Source organism: Lycorma delicatula, chromosome 5 (genome assembly GCF_047948215.1).
Source record: "Lycorma delicatula isolate Av1 chromosome 5, ASM4794821v1, whole genome shotgun sequence".
In the NCBI taxonomy this organism is placed as follows: Eukaryota; Metazoa; Arthropoda; class Insecta; order Hemiptera; family Fulgoridae; genus Lycorma; species Lycorma delicatula.
In genome coordinates, this window is record NC_134459.1 from 99,375,322 (window position 1) to 99,397,522 (window position 22,201).

The 22,201-nt window shown below is 29.4% G+C and overlaps 1 protein-coding gene across 2 annotated transcripts; it reads right to left on the reverse strand.

Moving 5' to 3' along the window:
* Positions 1 to 48: 48 nt before the first annotated feature.
* On the reverse strand, positions 49 to 21,187 carry LOC142325245 (DNA polymerase lambda-like). Of its 2 annotated transcripts, none has more exons than XM_075366742.1 (9): positions 20,990 to 21,187; positions 19,250 to 19,729; positions 14,573 to 14,761; positions 12,863 to 13,042; positions 8,882 to 9,010; positions 4,229 to 4,397; positions 3,977 to 4,068; positions 1,149 to 1,310; positions 49 to 304 (listed from the first exon to the last, which is right to left on the reverse strand). In XM_075366742.1, the coding sequence occupies exons 2-9, from the start codon at positions 19,721 to 19,723 to the stop codon at positions 197 to 199; spliced, it is 1,503 nt and encodes a 500-aa protein (XP_075222857.1). In that variant the 5' UTR covers positions 19,724 to 19,729; positions 20,990 to 21,187; the 3' UTR covers positions 49 to 196. The 2 variants fall into 2 exon arrangements, with proteins under 2 accessions (XP_075222857.1, XP_075222858.1); XM_075366743.1 differs by having other exon boundaries at positions 20,906 to 21,002.
* Positions 21,188 to 22,201: the final 1,014 nt, after the last annotated feature.

Sequence of the window (22,201 nt, forward strand, 5' to 3'; positions counted from 1 at the left end):
TTTATATTACTTGATAATTATGGAAAACTATAAATAATAAAAACCATGTTTATTTAAGAAATATCTGTATATAACAATATTATAATCATATAATAAATAATTTATTTTTAAAAAAATATTTATAATTTTAATGTAATATAAATAATAATAGTAAATAAAATTAAAACATAATTCTAATATCAAGTCATACTTAACATTAATGATCACGCTGTTCAGGTGGTCTGTATTCAAGTCCCAAATGTTCAAATATAGATTCCTCTGTTGGTGTAGGAAGAATAACACCAGCATTTTTAACTTCTGTTCCCTGAAAATAATTTAATTTTTTTTTGTTGAAAATCAATCAAATTAATTTCAGCTGTAAGTGACATTTAGAAATGTTTTCTTCTCAATATATAACAGAAAAAAATAAACTTAAAAAATAATACTTTTCTTTTTTAAATTTTGAACTCTGCATTAAATTAAGAATTAGGAGTTGTTTTTAATCTGGTGCCAAATATATGTCTAAATTTAAAGAATTAAAAGAGTATTTTTTTAAAACTTGGTTTCATTTTTTAAAAGTCTATTAATAATATTAGTCTATGTCACTGCGACTTCTTCTTCCCTTTTATATAGCAAGGTCAATGACTACATTGGTAGTAAGAATGCTACCCATTCTGACAGGTAAGAAAGATGTTGGGTTCACCCATGTGTTAATTGTCACTGAATTCCACATAGGTTGTCTACAGGTGAAGTTGAATTTATGCTTTAAACTAACCCTATATTCAATGCACAAAACAAACAAAATATAATATGAAGATACAATTTATGCGATACATAGTTAAATTATATATTAGAAATATATAAATTATATAAGAAATATATAATGTACAAGGATAAAATATATAATTTTTCTTCCTTTTGTGTAAATACAGTTACTGCCCTGAATACAGGGGCATCTGATTGCCAGTGGTTCTGATTAATAGTCAGAGGCAAGCCAAAGTGGCACCCTAATATCATAATGACATTATTTTATTATGCGAGACTAAGATATAAAAAAAAGAATTAATTGAAAACAATTGGCTGAAAATAAAATTTATTAACAACCGTAACACAAAAAAGAAGTATTATATTAATCAATATATATTAATTTTTAAATGAATGATACTCACAACACGAATGACATCTGTTGAAAGAGCATGTTCTGATAGACACATTCCTTTACGTGTAGCAAGTAAACGAATAGAACGGTTGAATAATGCAGAGCCAGTATAATGCATAATTCCAGTAGCAGATTCAGATTCTTTAACAACAAATATATCCAAACGACGATGCTGTAAACAGATTCCATAATAACTTAAGTCAATTAATTTTTAATGTATAATTACATTACACTGTATACGTATAATGTAATAATATTGTTTATAAATTTATTATGTCAGATGTAGTTTATGACATTGTACAATTATACATTAATTATGTACATTTCTCCAGAGTAGACACTGCTATTGAAAGATTGTTGAGAAGATGTAGTTTCTTCCTGCACTGTATTAATAATATATTAGAAGATAGTTATTACAGAAATATAGTATAGAAATATAATATAGAAGGCAGACACGTTTCTAGATAGTAAGGATAATAATACTATCTATTTTGTAAGGACTGTACTGTTGAATAAATATTCAAGCAAAGGGAATGAAATGTTAAAACTATCAAAGGCCCAACTATGGAAATTCCCATATTGCAGACTTTAGTCTGAATTACATCGATAAACCTGTCAAAGTAGTAAATAAAAGCAAATTTTTTAAGAAAAAAAGAAAATCATATGATTGGAAAGATTCTGTAATAAATAAAGGAGCTTCACGAATATATTTTTAAATGGCCTACACCCAGTTTCACTTGAAGGATATGGATGTCTTATTCCTAAAGATTAAATAACTTTGTAAAAATATATTCATAATATTTATACGTTTAATTTATATTAAATTGTGTTTATCTTTTCTTGTTTCAGTACTAGTTTTTAATATTTCTGCATATAATTGGAGAAATTAAATTTTTGAACTAATCTTCATACTTATTGATTTATTACATTAGCTTTAAATTTACTTTAATAAATATTTTTGTTAATATTTGCTTTTGATTCTTCAACAAAATGATTATTTTTTTTTTTGTAATTTTAACCTTTTTTTTTACATATCTCATTAACAGAAACCTCTTTTATTATAACACATTAAATTAAAAAGTAACACCTTCTTGAGCAGCAATTAACAATAACAGATCTATTCTAACCAGTAAAAAAAAAATGAGTTTATAGAAAAAGTAATAATTAATTCAATAACACTACAAACTTGGGTAAGCTTTGTAAATTGTTATATACTATAACTAAGATTTGTTTTTAAAGTATAGGTTAAAGTTTTTTATTAAAATTAAAATTTTATTTTAGATTTTTTAAGTATGAATACGCCTATATAAAATGTTATCACATGAAAATAGTTCATCAGTAAAATCAAGCCAAAAAATCTGCAACTGATAAGGAAAAAGATGATTGAAAAATTGATGTAAAAAGACTGCTACTGATCAAGAGTTGTGGCTCTCCTGAATACAGAAATATGTTTTCTTTTTCTACTTTGAGTTTTCAAGCTAATTTTCTTAAATTTTCACAAGAGCGAGATGTTACAAACAACTCTGGTTTTATATTTTTTTAAAATAAACTGGCCTATAACATTCTTCATTGAAATTTTTGTAAATCACTTGTCCAATTGCCACTTTTACTATTAAGCTAATCTATTTGATACCTGTTTTATGAAAAATGCAGCGCCATTTTTGAATTAAAGAGTTAACATGACGTATCATTGAGAAATTCTCTGGTCTAAATCACCGATGCAAATGTCTACCGAGGCATTTACATCGGTGACATCCCAACGAGGGCAGGATTATTACTATGAGATGTAAAAAGTCAGAGGGTGATAGACGACTCCCGTTAAACTAAAACGAGGCCGTTTAGACTAGGAACGAGAGGGAGGTAGTGTGGCGACCGGAACGTCACTAGGCAGGTGTCTTCCCCTACGGGGTTGGGATGTTGGTCTACCAGTGATAGCTGTTTTTATCATATACATTTTTAAATGTTAAGAGAATTTTTTGTGTTTGTTATCAAATACTTAAAAACTTCTTTTCAAATCATTTTATAACTAACAAACACTGTTGGGGAAGATAAAATGATGAATATTTGAATGAAGGAAGCCAAGATTTGTAAATCAGATTACATTAGGTTATTTTAAGAATCAGTACCATGTAGATGATTAGCAATAAATCATTAATTTTTCACTATATATTGTTTCTTAAAAAGAAGTACGTTAATTTTCTGCTTTGCGCTACCTGTCTTAGCCTTTTTATGGCTATGATGCATGTAAAACACTAAAGCATCTCAGCTAGATCTATCTTTTTCTGAGTGTAGTGATGTTCACTCAACATACAGCCAATCCCTTTAGAGAACAGAATGATGTTATGAAGCTGAATGTCACCAGTGTTTCAGTAGGTTTGCTAACATTTGACTCTGGAAAGAAGGCAACAGTTTACCAGTTCACTCTTCACTTTCCTTAGTACGCCTGACATAAGATATTTGTTTTTTTTTTTTAGAATATCTCATATTTGGAAGTGACCTGATTTGTATCTGGTTATCTGTAATTGTTATTCTTATGCAATTATAACTCATAACTATACATATTGTGTGTTATAAATTCTTTATAGTAAATATAAAACTAATATTTTATAAAATGTGTTTGATAAGTTATTAGCAAACTTTATAAACAGAAATTATTCATACATCAATGTCAAAGAATAAGATAACTTAAGTGGTTTTGACTACTTAATGCATACCAAAGAATTTGTAACAAATGTTTTTTCTATGAGGTTTAGTAGGTGGAAAAAAAAATTGAAAATTTTAATTGACTTTTTGAATTAGTTTTAGTGACAATTCTCAGTACATAAATAATACAGTAACCTTTTGATTTTCTCCCGGTAGTTTGCACATACCAAGAAACTTCTTTTCGTTTCCATTTGGTTCTAGTGTTGTAAGATCATCGGTGATAAAACCTGAAGCAAACAGATAAAACAACATTAATTGAAAATTTTAAGCTTATAAAAGAAATATTGTTTTTATAAGTTTTATAACTTTGAGACTGAAATTTGAAAAAGACTAAAAAATATAATAAATGAAAGATTAATGGGAAACTATGAAATAATATTTACTCACCGATATTAGTTAATTCTTTATGTAGCATATATAAAACATTATTTGAAGTAATATGATCAGGTCTGACTATAACAATATCTACATCACCACACATTTCTTTTCCTCTTCTATATGAACCACATAATATCAATTTTAAAGACTTATCAATGCAGAGCACTTTCATTTTTACCTAAAAAAAATACATAGGTAACCAGTACTGTAATAAATTGCATAGTTATGTTAAATAACAAATTATCTATTGTATTAAGTATTAAAACTTAAAATTATAAATAGCTTTGAATCATTGTTTCCTAATTAGTATGAAAATGATGTACAAAAAAAAGTTTACAGCAATTACTATTATTATTAATTTACTATTTTTTAACAATTTTAAACAACACAACAGCAATAAAAAGTTGATAATTAATTAGTTGGCATATGTTAATTATAACAATTACACACCACAAAAAGACTACAAAAATTATTAAAATTAATAATTTACTATCCATAACTTGATGGTAATAATCATAAATGTCTCGAACATACCAAAGCAAATGTATATTTTAACAAACATTATTTACACTAAAATTATAACATAAAATTTGTTTTTTTCCAAGATGTAAACTAAAATAAATAACTTATTCTATGAAAATATGAAACAATGAAAATATTTTTTTGTATTCAAAAAATTTATACAATTTATAAAATTAAAATGTACTTTTATTCTTAGAAGTAATTCTATAAACAATAGACATTTATTTTGTATGGAATTTAACAAATGGGGCTCTAAAACAAAGTTTTATTACTAAAATGGAAGTTAAAATAAAGTTTAAATTGGAATTTTTCATTATAATTGATTGTGGAAGATTCAGCCAGTACAAAAAAAATAAAGGAAAAACTGCTATATTCACAATATGATAACCACTGTTTCCAGAGACCACAAACTGATGAACCACAATCACACACTACAACCACATTTAATTATTTTTTATAAATAAGATATGCAATGGGCAGACTATATAAAGGATAAGTTTATAAATCATTTTGTAATGAGACTGGTATAACAGACCTGAGTAATGGATTCCTGCCAATTAAGGAGAAAGTAGTTGAAAATATAATAATGGGAGGAATACAGAGAGGGGCTAAAAGAAACCCTTTTAGTAAAGGTACAGGTCTGTTTAAGAATCGTCTTTTGTAATACTGCCCACTGAAACACCTAAACAGATGTTCCATGATAAGAGTTACCAGACCGGGTAGGAATGCATGGGAATGTGAGGGCGGACGATCATTCTCGCGCTCAACTGGGGTCTGGTCCTGCAGGTAAAGAGGATAGGAGTATAAATACTCCAGGGAAGGCTGGTTGAAATCAGTCTTAAGCGAGACAGTTATGATGTCAGTCTGCGAGGTGGTCAGTGAAGGAGCGAATTTCTAGTGAATTAAGTTCGATGCGGTTAAGGTGACATCACGAGTAATTCCAGTTCATGAAATCAAGAAATGGTTCGGTGAGTTACTGTAAGACTATAAGTGAAAGTGATAATGTACTAAATTTCATTCATAAATTGTTAGGGTAGTTTTATTTGTGAACAGTAAAGGTATTTGCAGTAAAATGTGCCCCAGATCAGTTTTAATGACACAGGTCATGCAGGACATTAAAGCGGCAGTTACAAGATCTCAAATTTTTGTGAAGACTAAGCTGGGAAAAGAACATTTCACTAGGTTCAGCTACACTGCGATGAGGAGAATGCACAAATGTAATTGTATTGAATGCAGGTTTTTCATTTTTCCATGAGCTAATGGTTATTATGCTAAAAGAGTTCACTATTATCAATGGTTCAAGAACTTCATTAAAGGCAACAGTGGCATTTTAGATCAAGTATTTTGAAGTATGGTTTCACATTTGTGGGTATGTTAATAGTCAGAACTACCAGACCTTCTTTCTTTTTCCTGTTTAGCCTCCAGGTAACCTTTCTTTTCCTGTTTAGCCTCCGGTAACTACCGTTCAGATAATACTTCAGAGGATGATATGTATAAATGAAGTGTAGTCTTGTACATTCTCAGTTCGACCATTTCTGAGATGTGTGGTTAATTGAAACCCAACCACCAAAGAACACCGGTATCCACGATCTAGTATTCAGCCTCCAGGTAACCTGGAGTACTGAAAACCCACACTTTTTTTAATTTCCCCTATACGAAAAAAAATAGGCATATGGTGTGCAATTTCAAGGCAATGAATAATAGGATCCTTGATTTTTGAAAAAATTGTGGATGCTGCTGTCTGCCAAGAAATTATCCAACAGTTCATAGTCTTACTCCAAGAGGATGAGCGTGACTGCTGGTTGCAACCGGACAGCACCACTTGCCATACAGCTCACTACTATGGAGATGCTACTGGATTTTTTTGGTGGATTCATTTCTAAAGGATTGTGATCACCAAGATCCCTGATTTGAAAAGTCCAGACATTTTTCCGTGGAGTTAAAAAGAAATTGTTTGTAGGAGCAATCCACACACCCTGCAAAAATTGAAGACAAACATTATCAATGCCATGCAGAAAATAGACAGAGTACAGCTAACAAGATTAGCCAGGGACATGTTGACAAGTGGATGGACATCATTTTTAACAACTGTAAATGTTTGCCAATAAACTATTATTTATAGACTAAACTAAGTGATGGGGCTTCTTTTTTTAAGTTGAACAATTGTACTTTGAATAAATTTATAAAGGTATGTTGTTAGTTTTTCATTTTGCTTGGATTAATATATAACAATATAAACCTACAACTGAAAAATATTTGTACTTGATAATGACAGTGGTGAACTGAAATTTAGCAGTCATATGCAAACTCAACATTACAGAAGTTTTAAAATATATCTTAAATATTCATATTAACTTCTAATATCTGTAAAAGAACAACATAAAATGGCTGTAATGTGGGATTAAAGTAGGACAGGGCCTATATATGAGCACATCTCTAGAACACTCATTCTATGTTAAGTTCAACCAACACTTAATTCATTACAAAAGAAACAATATAATTTGGTTTAGTTTTTGTGTTTTGCTAATTATTTTTAACAATTAAATTGAAAGTATATATTGGAAAACATATGTGCTAGGGTGGAACAGATTTTGTGTACTTGTATTTACATTTGAAGGTCAATGGATTTAGGCAAGATATATAATTTAATTCTTAACAACTTCATCACAGTATCCAGGCAACCATTTGCTGTTTGGTTCAAATTAATGACATTCTGGACTGGTGACAGGAGTGGTTTTGCCAATAGTCAAAGTATGCCATGTCCTAGTGTTGTGAAGTTACAGAGGATTCAGTTTTAAAATAATTCTTTTTTTAAGCTGGGAATTTTTTGCTCATCTGAATTTGTATTACTTTATTAGCTTTTAAATTACACTTAGAGAAGAAACTAAAATTCTTAGGTAAAAGAAGTTATTGCAATATCTTTTATAAGAAAAATAAAATGTTTATAACAATTTCTGAATCTCTTGTGTGCTTTATAGCCAAAGGCACATAAAATACAGAAATTAATGTGCATGTAGTTATAGTTTGAGAAATGGTTGTGTGTCAGCTGAGATGACATTTTTACTCTAAACAGGAAAGTGTTTTTGTATAACATTATCTCAAAATTCTGCATTTACGAAACTGAATTTCTTTTATAATATTGACAATATTATATTAAATTTGTATACTCTGGATTGTTAATTAGTATTTTTTTTTATTCTAAATGCATAAAATCTAAAAAGACCAAAAGCTGTAACTAGTGAACCTCATAACCAATTAAATCTAGACCTAACTCAATATTCTCAATCTTTTTATAGGCAATTATAATGTAAATGTACTTATGTTATATGAACTGCTTAATCTAAGTCTTGAGAAGCAGAGATTTAAGTTACATGCAACAGAAAAGGAATATTTCTAAAAAAACTTCTAGGCTTACATAGGTGTCAGAATTTTGAGCCTACTGCCACACAAAACATGAATTCACCTCCAAATGACAAGTTTAGAATTTAAGACAACATATATATACTGTCACTACATGAAAAAAAGGATGTTGCTACCAGTAGACTACAACTAAATAAAGGTGCAATATATATTCTAGAGACTTCCAGTATTTGTTCAACTCGTCATTTTCATAAGATCTGAATATAAAAAAGATACAATAACAAATAAATTGTATGTTCTTTTAGTCCTAAAACATTTGTAATACCTTTAATGGTGAAAATATAACTTACAATTGGCATAAATTTTTTCCTAGACTATTTAGGTAAGTATTAGAGCTAGACTTTAAATTTTAGGATCTATCTTACCATAGTTTAAAAATATGTTTTACAAAGACTATAATGAATGTGAAAATAAAATACCTGAACTTTATAAGATTGGTATATCAATCTCTAGTTTAACTTTGTTCACTTCCTCCAGACAATTAGCAGAGACTGAACAAGTCTGCAGGCAGAACTGCTCCTTCCCTGTAACTGTTACAGGCTCAGCTGTACAACTACTGTACAGTGTTAATGTAAGAAAGTAATTAATGCAATTTCAAAATACCTACCAAAGAGTGAAGAGATCAGAATAATGAAAATAAATGTGGTATAAATACTGATATAACTACTAGAACATCTACAATGATTAAAGTAATAAATTCATCATACAATCTTTACTTACAATTTCTGCAATATTTTCAACCTCGCTTCTTGGCATTCTATCTTGTATCTCATTATAATACTTTAAACCAACTTTCTGCTGTTTAGTTAATGTTGCTTTTACTTGAAGATCTTCTAAAGTTCTAAACCCCTAAAGATTAAAAGATACAAGATTAAAAAAAAATAAAAGGTCATTTGGATATAGCATAAATAAAATTAACAATTATAAATAACTGGTAGAATAATCTTTATAAAACATTATTTTAAAAGCCACAAAAATCTCCATATCCATTTATTAAATATCTAATTATTAAGAATGAAATAACCGAGTGAAAATTTAAGGATAATAAATTTTAAAAAATCTCATTTTCAATTTTAAGTAACAGTTATATTTAAAAGTTATTTTTGTAGAAGTGAATGCAGAAAAATCAATTAATTTTATTGTTCTTTGGTATTACTTGGGATAAGAGATAAATAAGATTTTTTTGTGAAAAATCTTTTTCGTTCCTCAAAGTCATCTTTTTTGAAGTCTATATACTTTGTCTAACAATACTCAAGTTTTTCAATCCCATCCTTACAGTATGATTTAACCAAATCTTCAAAATAAGTAGAAGTTTTGGCAATTATTTCATATAATGCTATTTTCAACAACCTACTTCATTTCTGGAAACAGTAAATAGCCAAAAGATGCTAAGACTGGCATCTTTAGGCAAGGGTTACATAGAAAACTATTGCAGCATAATTTGAACAATTTTCTGTCGCAGAACAGTGAGCTTACATTGGTAAAAAGCCCTTCTTTTTCATTAAATGTGTAGTTTTTCTTTATTACCTTATATAGGTGATCCAGCAAAGGTGCCTAAAATTATCCAGTTATTGTTTTATCCTTCTTCAGAAAGCCAGTAAAGAGTATTCCAAAAGACAGTGGTCATAAATTTTTCTCCTATAGAAATGACAGAAACTGCCTTCTTTGGAGCAAGTTTCCCGACTGCAACTCACTGTTTTGACTGTTCCTTAGTTTCAGGTTGGTTGACCAAATTTCATTAACTTTATGAAACATTGCAGAAATTCTCCTTGATTACATTGAAACACCTATCCCCCAAATCATGACTAGAAATGTTTACTCATTCACACTATTGAGCAAACACGACAATTCACATTGCAAACAGTTTTTGCACTTGTACATATTCATGTAAAATATGATATCATTTATTTGAAATGCCTACAGTCTTAGCAATTTCATTCACTTTCAATCTTCTATTTTTCCATCACTGTATCATGGGTTTTTCAACAATTTCTGTAACTGTAACCTCAACAAGCTATTTGGAATGTTCAGTGACATTTATTGTTACCTGACCACTTTGAAAATAACCAACCTACTTGCTAAGTGTTCTAATCAATAGAGTTGACTCACCATAATATTTATCCAGCTTTGCTTTGGTTTTCTATGTAGTTTTGACTTTGGACAAAATTATTTTTCTTCCATTTTTCACAAATCATAATAATTAATCAACTCAATTGCTTGCCAACAACAGAATTATGATTGTATCTGACTAAAACTTGGGATATTCTCTTAGCAGATAATGGAAACTGAGAATAATCTCAACAATGTACCATAAACGCCATCTCTTAACTTTACAAGGACTTATCAAATACCCATCATATGTTTTGTTTATAGCTTAACTATGATGTGTGAACAAAAATTCTAACTTTTCTAACTTACAAGTTGATATGGGATTTTAGTCGGTTAAATGTTTTTTAGTATATGTACTACACAACAAAAAAATAAATCCTTGTTTTGGATATTTGATAAAAATAAGCATTTATAAGTAAAATAAAAATTTCTTTATCCGAGCTGGCTATTATGACATGGGAAGTTCCTGTTGACAAGAGATTTGAGTCAATGACCAATATATAAAAAATGATCAATAAGGTCATGAAGACAGTATAATTAAATTGATGTTGAAGCTAGTAATATAGATCAAGAGTTACCGTTGACAATTTTTGTGCTAAAGAGATTATTAAACATAAAAGGAGAGTAACAATGAGAACATATCTAACGCTCTGTCTTTAAGTGATACACTACTAAAAAAAGTTATTTTTAATGAACAAACACAAAATTCAGTCACTGTCAATCTTCCTGATTGACAGTGACTGAATTTTGTGTTTCACAGCTGTGAAAGACAGTTTGTTTAAATTTAAGAAATGTGAAACCAGTTGAAGATTGTCATCAGATATGTTAAATATATGATAAAATATAAGTTATATATATATATATATAGCAAAAATGTGCAGAATAGCATTCAGTAGGGGACAACTGTTTGTAATCAGTGATTTGTGTGACAAAAGGAGTTATGAAATTCTTTTGAGTAAGTTTCACAATAACTGCTACCTCTTAGTGCAAAACCTTGAAGAAATTACATTACATGACTATTCAGTCTAATGGATAAGTCATAGCTAGTGATGGTGTGCTGTTTTACAACACTGCTTCGCAGTACACGACTGCAAAAACCTAACAAATCATTTTTGTATATATGAGGGATATTCCATCTGTTAAAATGGAATATCCGTCACATCACCCATATTTTCTGCCACGTGATCTACGTTGTTTTATTTTTGTGAAGATGTTTCATTCTGGTCAACATTTCAAAGATGTCAAGAGAGCTCTGCAGAATTGGTTGTTTTTACATGTGATTTTGTTATATGATGAGAGATATAAAATTTGATGTAATGATAACTGCAATATTATAGAAACTGAAAACTAAAATTTTAGTTACGGTTGATAAAATGCTTGTTAACTTATTTACTGATAAATTCATTTTTTAAAAATGTTTTTCTGTTAACCTAATGGTACTTATGTCTTCTGTATATCTCTTTATTACAATTATTGTTGTTTTTTGACATTTAAATTTTTTCTTCAAAACACAAGACAAAAGGTATAATTTAAAAGTTTTAAAACTATTCTATTACTTAAGAGCAATGATGTGTAAAGTGATGTAAACAACATAGTTAAGGAAATATATTTTTAGTTTCAAAGAAGCTAAACTAACCATTGCTTAAGTTTTCAGAAGGTGGACTGAATAAGTATAAGAGCTTCAAAAACTGTCAGTCATGAAATTATTATACAAAATTTAGATATGACTCCAACTACACCTAAATTTGTGCCTTGTTGTTGACTGTAGAGTAAAAACAGATTTGAGTCAATATGAATCAAGTGCATATGAACCTAGCTAATGAAGATGAAAACATTTAAAAAAAAACATCATTACCACAAGGTGCAACTTTATAAATACAATGTTGATACAAAACATGAATCATCACAATGGGTGATAAAGGGTCACCACAACTGAAAAAGTATTGTTTCCCCCCAGCCACCACCCACCTGAAGCTGTTATATCATGAATTCTTCACATGGTAACATATCGACCAAGGAATATTATCCTAAAGTAATGAATTGGTTTAATGAAGGTATTGAAAAAAAGGCCTGATGTCAGAGGTTAAAATGATGAATGCTCCTTGCTGACATTGCATCTGTGCACATCATCTTTAATCCATCACTCTTTGATGAAACATATGATAACAGTCGTGAGTTTTATTAATTCATCAGTGGACTTTTTTTATTCTCCAAATTAAAAATGTCTTTGAAAGGCGGGAGTTTTGGGCAACTTACTTGATAAAAGAAAATTCAGTAACAAAACTGTGTAGTCCTAATGAAGTATTCTACAGATGTTTAAGCAAGATGGAAGAAATTTTGAGAGAGCAGTGTGTTCATAGTGGAGGGGACTACTCTAAAGATGGATAGTTTCAAAGGTAAGTAGAAAAATTTTATTTAAAAATTTCAGGAATTTAATGAACAAACTTTACAATTTCAAATAAAGATGGGGATGATTTATTAATTGTAAAATGGCCCTTGTTTTGTTCAAATAGTAATTAAAGAAATATAAAACAAGTATTTAAAGTTTCATCTAATGTCATGAGTAAAATAATTTGATAAAATAATACACACCTGTTGATACCATGCTTGAACAGTTGCTGGACCAGCACCCCAGACTCCAGAAAATAAATCTAAAACTTTACTTTTTTCATCTCCACATATCTCATCTACTTTCCTAATGTGACCCTCTTCTAACATTTCCTTTACTTTCAAAGCCATCCTATCTCCGATACCAGGCAAATTTTTAGCTTCCTGACAAAAAAAGGAAAAGAATTTAAAAGATTTTCAAGATAAAATTTAAGCAGCAACTTAGATTAAAAATAAGTTTTAACTCTCTCATAAGATTAGTTAGTTACTTGTGAATTTTAAACACTATTAAATAAATTAAAAAAAAAAAAATGTAAAAAAAAACACATAATTGTTATAAATTTCAGATTTATAAACAGTATGCTAAGAGATGATAAAAACTTTTAATTAAAAAAATCACATATAACTCCAAAATCTACTACATGGACATTAGTTCTTCCAAAAACGACCTTTTGCAGCAGACCGGTTCATCTCCAATAGACTATGAAATTTCAAACAGGACCTTTTACTTAATAATTTTCATATATTTTAAAAGTGAATGAATTACAATATCAAAACTCTAATATAATTTGACTTCAGTAATGCCACTAATAAAAAAAATAAAAAAAATACGTACAATAAGTATGCATAATACTACTAATTCCAAAAGTAAATGTGAAAATCAATAAAATAAAATCAGCACCTACAACTGATTCAGAAGAATAAATGATTTTATTCAAAATTATATAGAAAATAAGTTTATTTTATTCAAAATAAAATAAGTTAATTGGGTTTTTCAGTGATGAAAAATTTAGCTGGGTGACTGTAGACCCTAAAAAATATATACTAATCAATCAATTTAGCTGGATTTAATTCTTCATTTCTCATACAGTATGTAAAATTAGCATAGGGTAATGGTGTAATAAAGAACTAATTAGGGGAAAAATAAACTTTGGGAAAATGCTTGTTTCAACACATAATTTAAAAAACTGAAGATTCCCAAGTCCCAATTGGGGTAGCTTGTTTTTTTATTAATGTTTTGTAGGTTCAAAATATAGATTTTTTGTGAATAGTTAAAAATTTATAAATGCTAGGTAGCCCAGGAGATTTTTTTCTGAAAACTTTATAAAATTTCCAATGAAATCTTTTTTGGAGCAACTTTCTATGATCAGTACTGAGTCAAGTTATAACCTTTTAAAATATTACCCTGCATCTAATCCTTTGAAAAAAATCACCTTTTCAAAAGTAACTTTTTAACAGTGCAAATGCAACGGATAAAAAAAAAATATTTCAAATAAAGTTTGTAGGACTTTCAATCTCTGACAACAATTTGTTTTTTTTTTTTGTTTTATTGTATAACCAAAATTGATCCCCTTAATAAAAAACCTGTCCCTATCTGGCCCTTGGGACTCTTCACTTTCTTAAACTGCATGTCAAACCAAAGTTTCCTTAAATTTATTGTGGCTCCAATTAACTAGTGAAAGTCTATTTTACGGGATTATTATTTAACAAATTATTTTATTTTCTCTAGGAAAATAATTTTTGCATATAATTATTTTTTAAGTATCATTTTTCTTTTCATATTTAAGTAAGAGTAACGTTTTAATGGTCTTTGATAAGAATAGTTCTTAGATATGGAAGATATTTTTGGGACAATTAGTGTATATTTAAAAACTGAATAATATATATTTCTGCAATAAAATTTCTTGTACTTACTTCATAAGACGTAATTTCTTTATTATAATTTTTTATTGCACTAATTGCTTTTTCATAACTATATGATCGCCACTGGTCTCCTTGGCTTCGAAATGCATCTGCTAATTTTCTCAGTTCATTTATTATAAGCTGATTTCTGTGTAAATTTGTTTCATTAAGTGAAGGTTGTGAACATACATATTTTGAACTCTGAAAAAAAATAAAAAGAGCAAATATCTTATGTAAATGATGTAAAATCTTATGTTCTCACTGCAGTGAGAATTGATCAAAAGAAATGATTATTTTCTTTTAATCACCAGAAATAGAACTTAACTGAAAGTGGTGATTTACAGATAAGAAAATTTGTTCTGAATATTCCTAAACGTCTCTTGAGTATTTTGAGAAATGTCTGAATGAGTGTATTATGTACATAATCTGATTCTCTGATTTTTATTTATTTTTGTTTTAGTAAAATATCAACATTGCTTCAATATGAAGTTCTGCCAATTAATCTTTCAGTAAGAGCAGCCAAATATATGAAAGCCTTTCTTCTATAAAACATTTTTCAGTAACTTTTCAAAAATTCACCACAGATGCTAAGAATGTGTGAAATAAGAATAAATGAACCAAAATCAAATGAATTATCTTGAAATTTAAGAGATATTATGAATATAATACATCAAAATCAAACAAATAATTTTTTGAGAAATTCAACTTTGGAATTTTTGTAATTTTACCTGTGGAGGTGGCACCTAATTTTCCTAAAATAACAGTTCCTTTTTTAATAGTGATTCTGTTTACATATTTCTAAACTACTGAACCATTTAAAATAAAACTTTGTCTTACATTCTTATAAAATGTTTTTCAAAAAAATTCTGAATTTTTTCTGATATAATCAAAGTTTATTTTCAATGCTTCTTAAATCGTTAATTTTTTTTATTCAAGTGAGAAAATAGGCATAAGTGCATTTCTTTCTTTCTACACGTGGGCAGTGCCCTATGAATACTTTTGAAAAGCTATATAATCTAAGTTTAAGTCAGAGCTAAGACAAAATAAACGTTTTATTAAAAATTGGTAGGAAGTTTTAGAAAATAGTCCAACAAACTGGTTTTCTTTTTTACAGATAAAATATATAATTACAGGTAATTTTCATCAACAGGGAGCAACTGTAAACAATTGATAGTGAACAGACATTGTTATCTGATTAAAATAAGTTCTTTCTTCATTTTGCTAAATAAGATTATTATTTTTGTTATTCTAAATTCTGTTATAACATAAATCACAATAATGATAAATTCAAATAAACAAATCCAATGAAGTAAACATTGCTTTTGCTTTAGTTATGAACAGAATGCAAAGTAACATAAAAAAAAAAGGAACATATCTCAGGAATTATTTAGACATAACTTTAATTGAGCATATAAAAGAAACGTTTGCTACAAAGAATTACATCAACTACCTCCACTTACAAAAACTATAATTCAAGAAGTTTTCTGTAAAAAACTGATATTTAATTAAAGTTCATTTGATTTTAATAAATCAACTACAAAATTAGAATGGGCAATACGTAGGAGACTTTAATGCCCATCATATTTCATGGAGCTCAACAGTCTGTTCCTCTTGAGGAAATATAAACAGAATGAGAAAAGACTTGGACCTCTGCTGAACGATGGATTGTGCACATTTGTCATTGTCTGGTACTTTGTCCAACATTGACCTCTCCTTATGATCACTGAATTTAGTCCCTCATCTTCACTGGTCTCTTTATGATGTCGTTTATGGCACTGACTATAAGCCATTTATTATTGCTTTTAGTGTTGATCACATGAAAAGCAAAAGATCACAGAGATGGATTGTTGAAAAAGCAAATTACCATAAAGCCTTGCCATCACAGTATGGTTAGTTCTGACTTGATCAACTTACCTCTTTTATGTCCCTGGTACTTGAGAATGGCTAGTAGATACATCAGGAAACACAAGATATACTCCATTCCCTGCTGGAATGATGATCGTCAAAATGCAATTAAGAAACAACCACATGCACTGTGGCTCAATTTAACTGAAAACCTATAATGGAACATTTGAATATGCATCATAAGGCTAGAGTGGTAAGTTGTTGGGTATTCATAGATGCTAGGAGAAAGTTACATAAACACCATTTCACGCACTTCTCCCATTTCCACAGTGCGGAAGAAGCTTTGTGGAATTTGCAGATCACAGAAACACTTTACTTTCGAACTTATTCATGAAGGAAAACTTCTTACATCATTTCCTACAGTTATAACTAACTTGGCAGATTGTTTTCGTTCGGTGTCCCTAACTTCATCATATTCTAATGACCTGATGGGGAGTCTTACTCTTTAAGACTTTGGGGCTTGGCGACCCCACGGCCCTAGCCTCTGCAGCTTTTCTTCCCACTAAACACATAGCTGATAAATAGTTTACACTATACATATACTCTACATCAAGAACACTACACAAATTACAACATATATCCTTATTCAACCATACAATACACTATATTGTTTCTTCTTGCAGTTACACTCAGTGGTGTTGCAACATTTTATAAGACACAACTGTAACAAAAGGTGGAAACTATTGTGCCAATGGGTGGATAACTCTACTTAGTGAGTCTTGAACAATGTCCTCGGGGCACCTGGACGAACCTAATTGTATTAAGTTCTAGCCTCTGTACACATGGGGTTCGCAGAGATAGAAGTCTTTCCACCGGTATGGTCGGAAGCCACTGTTGTAATGGTACTTAAACCTGTTATGCACCTCTCAGACTACTGCTCTATCTCCTTGACAAGCATTTTGTGCAAAGTGATGGAGAGAATGGCAAACTGCAGACTTACATGGTATATAGAGAAACATGCCCTTATATCTGAAGAACAGTGTAGTTTCCACCAAGGACAATCTTCCATTGGTCATCTGGCATCAAACAGCTATCCAAAACGCTTTTCTGCTATGCCAGTGCTTCGTCGCTATCTTCTTTGACATCTGGAGGGCGTATGACACTGCCTGGAAGCATAATATTCTAAACACTCTTAAAGAATGGGGAGTCATGGGCAATATGCTTGTTCAAATAACTGTGCCTAAGTGTACCTTGCAGTATTTAGAACTTATACCACTGGATCATTAATTTCTTTCAATAAATACCTTGTTAGTGTGATCAATTATATTTTTATTATATGTAATTTATAACAGATTTAGATACATTTCGTTTATTTTAATATTGTATTATTAGTAACTTATTTCACATTGTTGAGGCTAATTATGATGTACATGTACATTATTTATATTTAAAGAAGAATTATATTTAAAATATTTTATTTAGATTCACATCTAAGTTACATCTTTAACTGAAATGAATTGACTTTAAATACAATTTTTATTGAACTGATTTAACTTTAACTTCATTTTTAACTGAATTGAATTGACTATTAATACATATTTAACTGAACTCAATTAACTAACAATAGTATTATAAAGATAAAATTTATATTATAAAACAGTTGCTGAACTCAATTAAATTAACATATTTATATGTCTTACTATATGTCTTAATGTCAGGAAAAGATTTTTGAAAGTGTATGTTTGGAGTGTCGCTTTATATGGAAGTGAAACTTGGACAATCGGAGTATCTGTGAAGATACTCTGTAATAATAATATATATACTAGTAATAATAATACTCTAATTGAGAGGAGAGTGGAGGAAGTGTTAGGAGAAGACCAATTTGGTTTCAGGTAAAGTATAGGGACAAGGGAAGCAATTTTAGGCCTCAGATTAATAGTAGAAGGAAGATTAAAGAAAAACAAACCAACATACTTGGCGTTTATAGACATAGAAAAGGCATTCGATAACGTAGACTGGAATAAAATGTTCAGCATTTAAAAAAAATTAGGGTTCAAATACAGAGATAGAAGAACAATTGCTAACATGTACAGGAACCAAACAGCAACAGTAACAATTGAAGAACATAAGAAAGAAGCCGTAATAAGAAAGGGAGTCCGGCAAGGATGTTCCCTATCTCCGTTACTTTTTAATCTTTACATGGAACTAGCAGTTAATGATGTTAAAGAACAATTTAGATTCAGAGTAACAGTACAAGGTGAAAAGATAAAGATGCTACGATTTGCTGATGATATAGTAATTCTAGCCGAGAGTAAAAAGGAGTTAGAAGAAACAATGAACGGCATAGATGACATCCAAGATATTCTAGGAAACAATATGATGATGCTATCGAATATCTTATTGTTTCTTGGGGCCTTGCATCTGTATTCGACTAATAATTATTATTGAAATATGTTTTTTTGTTTTTTTTTAATAGTGTATTGTTTGTTCTGGGCAATGATAGTGTGAAAGCATTTTTTCACCCTCCCAAAAAAATTTAAAATTTGACTTGTAGGACCATTTTTCTATCTTTTACAAGACATGATACATTCCCAACTCAAAATTACATGAAAAATAATTAAAATACTACATGCCTTCTATTTAAGCTTTACTGATCACCCAATAGTGTAGTTATCAGAAAAAAAATATGCCTGAAGAATACTTTGGCATCTCAACAAAAACATTGCTAGAAAACTCATTCAAATTGATCCAGTGGTTATTGAGTTTGAAGTAAAAATTGGTACATACAGATAAACTAACATTGTGACTTATATATAGACATATAATAGCCAAGTATTTACTTACATCAGTCAAATCCTGTTTCATTCTTTTTGATTCTGGTGGATTATCATTACTAACTGTATTTTCATTTTTATTTTGAGAATCTTTAATTGTATTATCTTCAGCATCTTGATTCAATGGTAGCTTTATTTGAAAACAATTTGTATCAACATTTTGCTTTTGTTGAAGACATTCACATATCCATTCAACTTTTACAACTTTAAAATTACATGACTCATTAAAAACAAAACCAGCCTTTTTTAAAATACTTAAACAGTTATTTACATCATCGCATATATTATCCTCAATAATAACATGTGTTAAATTATAATCTTTGGGGTCATTAGTCAACAAACCACCATTTATTTTTATTTTATCTTCAAACAATGTGTATCTAGTTTTACTCAGATTTGCTTTACATAGATATATAAGTGTACCACTAAATATACCATTTGTGTTTATATTACAACTCATAGATTGTTTTATTTTTTTGGGCATTTCCCGCTGCAATGAATAAGAAAAATATTAAAAAAAACCTCAAGAATACTGTAATTTGACTGGTTTTATTAGAAAAAAAAGACATACATAAGGTTATTGTAAGGAGAGGCTAGTTAAAAGAATCCTAAGATTCATAGAAAGTAGAAAGACACAAACAAATTGGTACAATGGTCAATGGCATGAAAGAATAATGTATAAGAGTTCAGAGGAATGGTCCAGAGTATTAAGAGGCACCAAGACTGCATAAAGAGAAAGAAAACAAAACCGAACACCTGGTGAGAAGAAAGCCAGTTCAGGTGGTTGAGGAAATACTGGAAAGAGAAGAAAAAGAGGTTGAAGAAGAAATAAATCAATACTTAATGTGATCCATAGCAGACTGTAATAAAGAAAAGTTATGGTAAACTGTAAACTGGGCAATAAACAGTTGGCTTTTAAAGAAAGCGGTTGAAAAGTTATGTGATTTGAAATGTTTCTGTTCATTTGGTATATTTTTGTGGATATTTATACGTTTATACATTTCATAATTTTCAAATAAATCAAGATATAATTCTTCTTCATGCATGAGTATAATTATCAAGGTTGTTGTCAATGTTGAAGAATTGTGTCTATGAGATTATAGGGTAATGTTGACTTTCATTGCAATTTACATGTTCTTTATATAAAACTTGTGTCCTCTTTGATCTAAATAAAACGCTGTGAAATTACAAGTTTTGTTTATGTATTCTAAAGGCAATGACTTTGGAAATTGTAATTAGCATAGTAGCAACATAAGCAGCACAAAATAATTTTTTAAAAATAACCAAATTAATACATCCCTTATAACAGAACTAATTTTATAATAAATGAAGGGCATTAGGTAGTTGGCGAGAGAAGCAAAATATCTAGAAATGTTGGCGGAAAATTAAGCTTGGAGTTACATTTTTACCTAGGGACAGTGTATCTCCTACACTGATAATTATTTTGCAAAATGTATTTCAAATAAACATTTCCACAAAAATTCAACATACAGTGGCCCCTATATCTTTGTGATGCAATTAACAAACTATTATAACATTAATAAAGCAACTTGTCTTATAAATGAACTGTCAAGACAGAATTATCATGTATTTTTTTTAGGTTAGAATCGTCAACTAAAAAATATTGCACCTTGTCTGATACCAGCAAGATGATAAAAAGACTTACAAAATTACCGCATCTATGCTTTTTAGCATAACGGTAAGGCAGTGACAAAGGGTACACAAACAGTTTAATCTTTGAAAAACTAACCTGACAAACATAACCAATTCTATACTTAATTACTCTCGTGTCAACATATGCTGTATATCGATAGAACCAACTAGTTTCTCTATCGATCAAACAATGTCGATTAAACTTCAGAACATGCTTAGCAATCTATAAATAAAAATGTAAATGTTCGTTTGTTAAAATTTTAATATCGGAAAGTTCTTCATCGATTGCTTTGCAATTTTGACACAACGTTGCACTCGAATACGCGCGTTTTTATATACCGCTGTCTGTTGGACGTAAAAGCAAGATACGCTATACTAAATATTTTAGGAGTCCATTTCAATGTTAAGGATATGTGTGTCCGCTATAGACTATGCTCGGGGGAAAAGCGAGAAAAAATCGTAAAAAGATCGAAAAGGGGGAAAAGGAAGTGGGAAAGGGAAAGAAAAATGGGGAGGAAAGGGGAATATGTTAAAATGAAAATGGAGAAAAATTAAAGGGGAAAGGGTAAAAGGGAAAGGTTAAATTTTGTGAAGTTGCATAATGTTCATTTTGTTAATGTTTTATCAAACTTTCAATTGTATACATTTAATCTATACATATACTCAAATCTTGCAATAGCGAAGCATAGCCGAGTCTACCAGTTTAAAATAAATATTTCTTTTTTTACTTTGTAAAGGAAGTTCCTTTGGTGGTTCTTAGTTTTTTACACACATCAAACTTTTAAAATGAATAACTACACTTTTTACATAGACAATTTGAAAATAAATGTTATTTATTTTACCCTAATTTCTGAATTTTTATTGTTATATCGTTATGACATAATAATGTCATGCATGTCACTCTGATATTCAAAGTATTTTCGCCAAAAAATTTGGAAAAAATAATTGGAAAACCTCAGAATAAAAAAAATAATACCCAACACTCTATTTCCACAAAGTTTTATCTTACACTTCATAGTTGTCTACATTGTTTTCATGTAGCTTTTTTTTAATTTTTTTATCGAAAGGTTTTTTCCATTGTATTTCTTGAGAACAGATTTTTTATACAGAGACAAAGTTTTTTAAATATAAATTAAACCCAAAGATGTAAAATAAAATTAAAAAAAAATAAATTGTCTTAAAAATGCTTTTAAAAAAACTGGCAATGATTTACAGAAGTTTCCCAGCTACACCGATCAAATTATGCAGTTCATTTTTCTGGGGTAGCCAAAATGTTTTTTCAGTTAAATGAATTGAATATACTGTAAAT

Bases quoted from the DNA above. Each gene is read 5' to 3' on its own strand.
- LOC142325245 (XM_075366742.1), bottom strand. From the start codon at position 19,723: ATGCCCAAAAAAATAAAACAATCTATGAGTTGTAATATAAACACAAAT. The intron at 9,011-12,862 runs GTGTGTATTATT...TTTAATCTTTAG, and splicing joins TTCAAGCATGGTATCAACAG to GGGTTTAGAACTTTAGAAGA. The intron at 4,069-4,228 runs GTGAGTAAATAT...TGTTTGCTTCAG, and splicing joins TAAAGAATTAACTAATATCG to GTTTTATCACCGATGATCTT.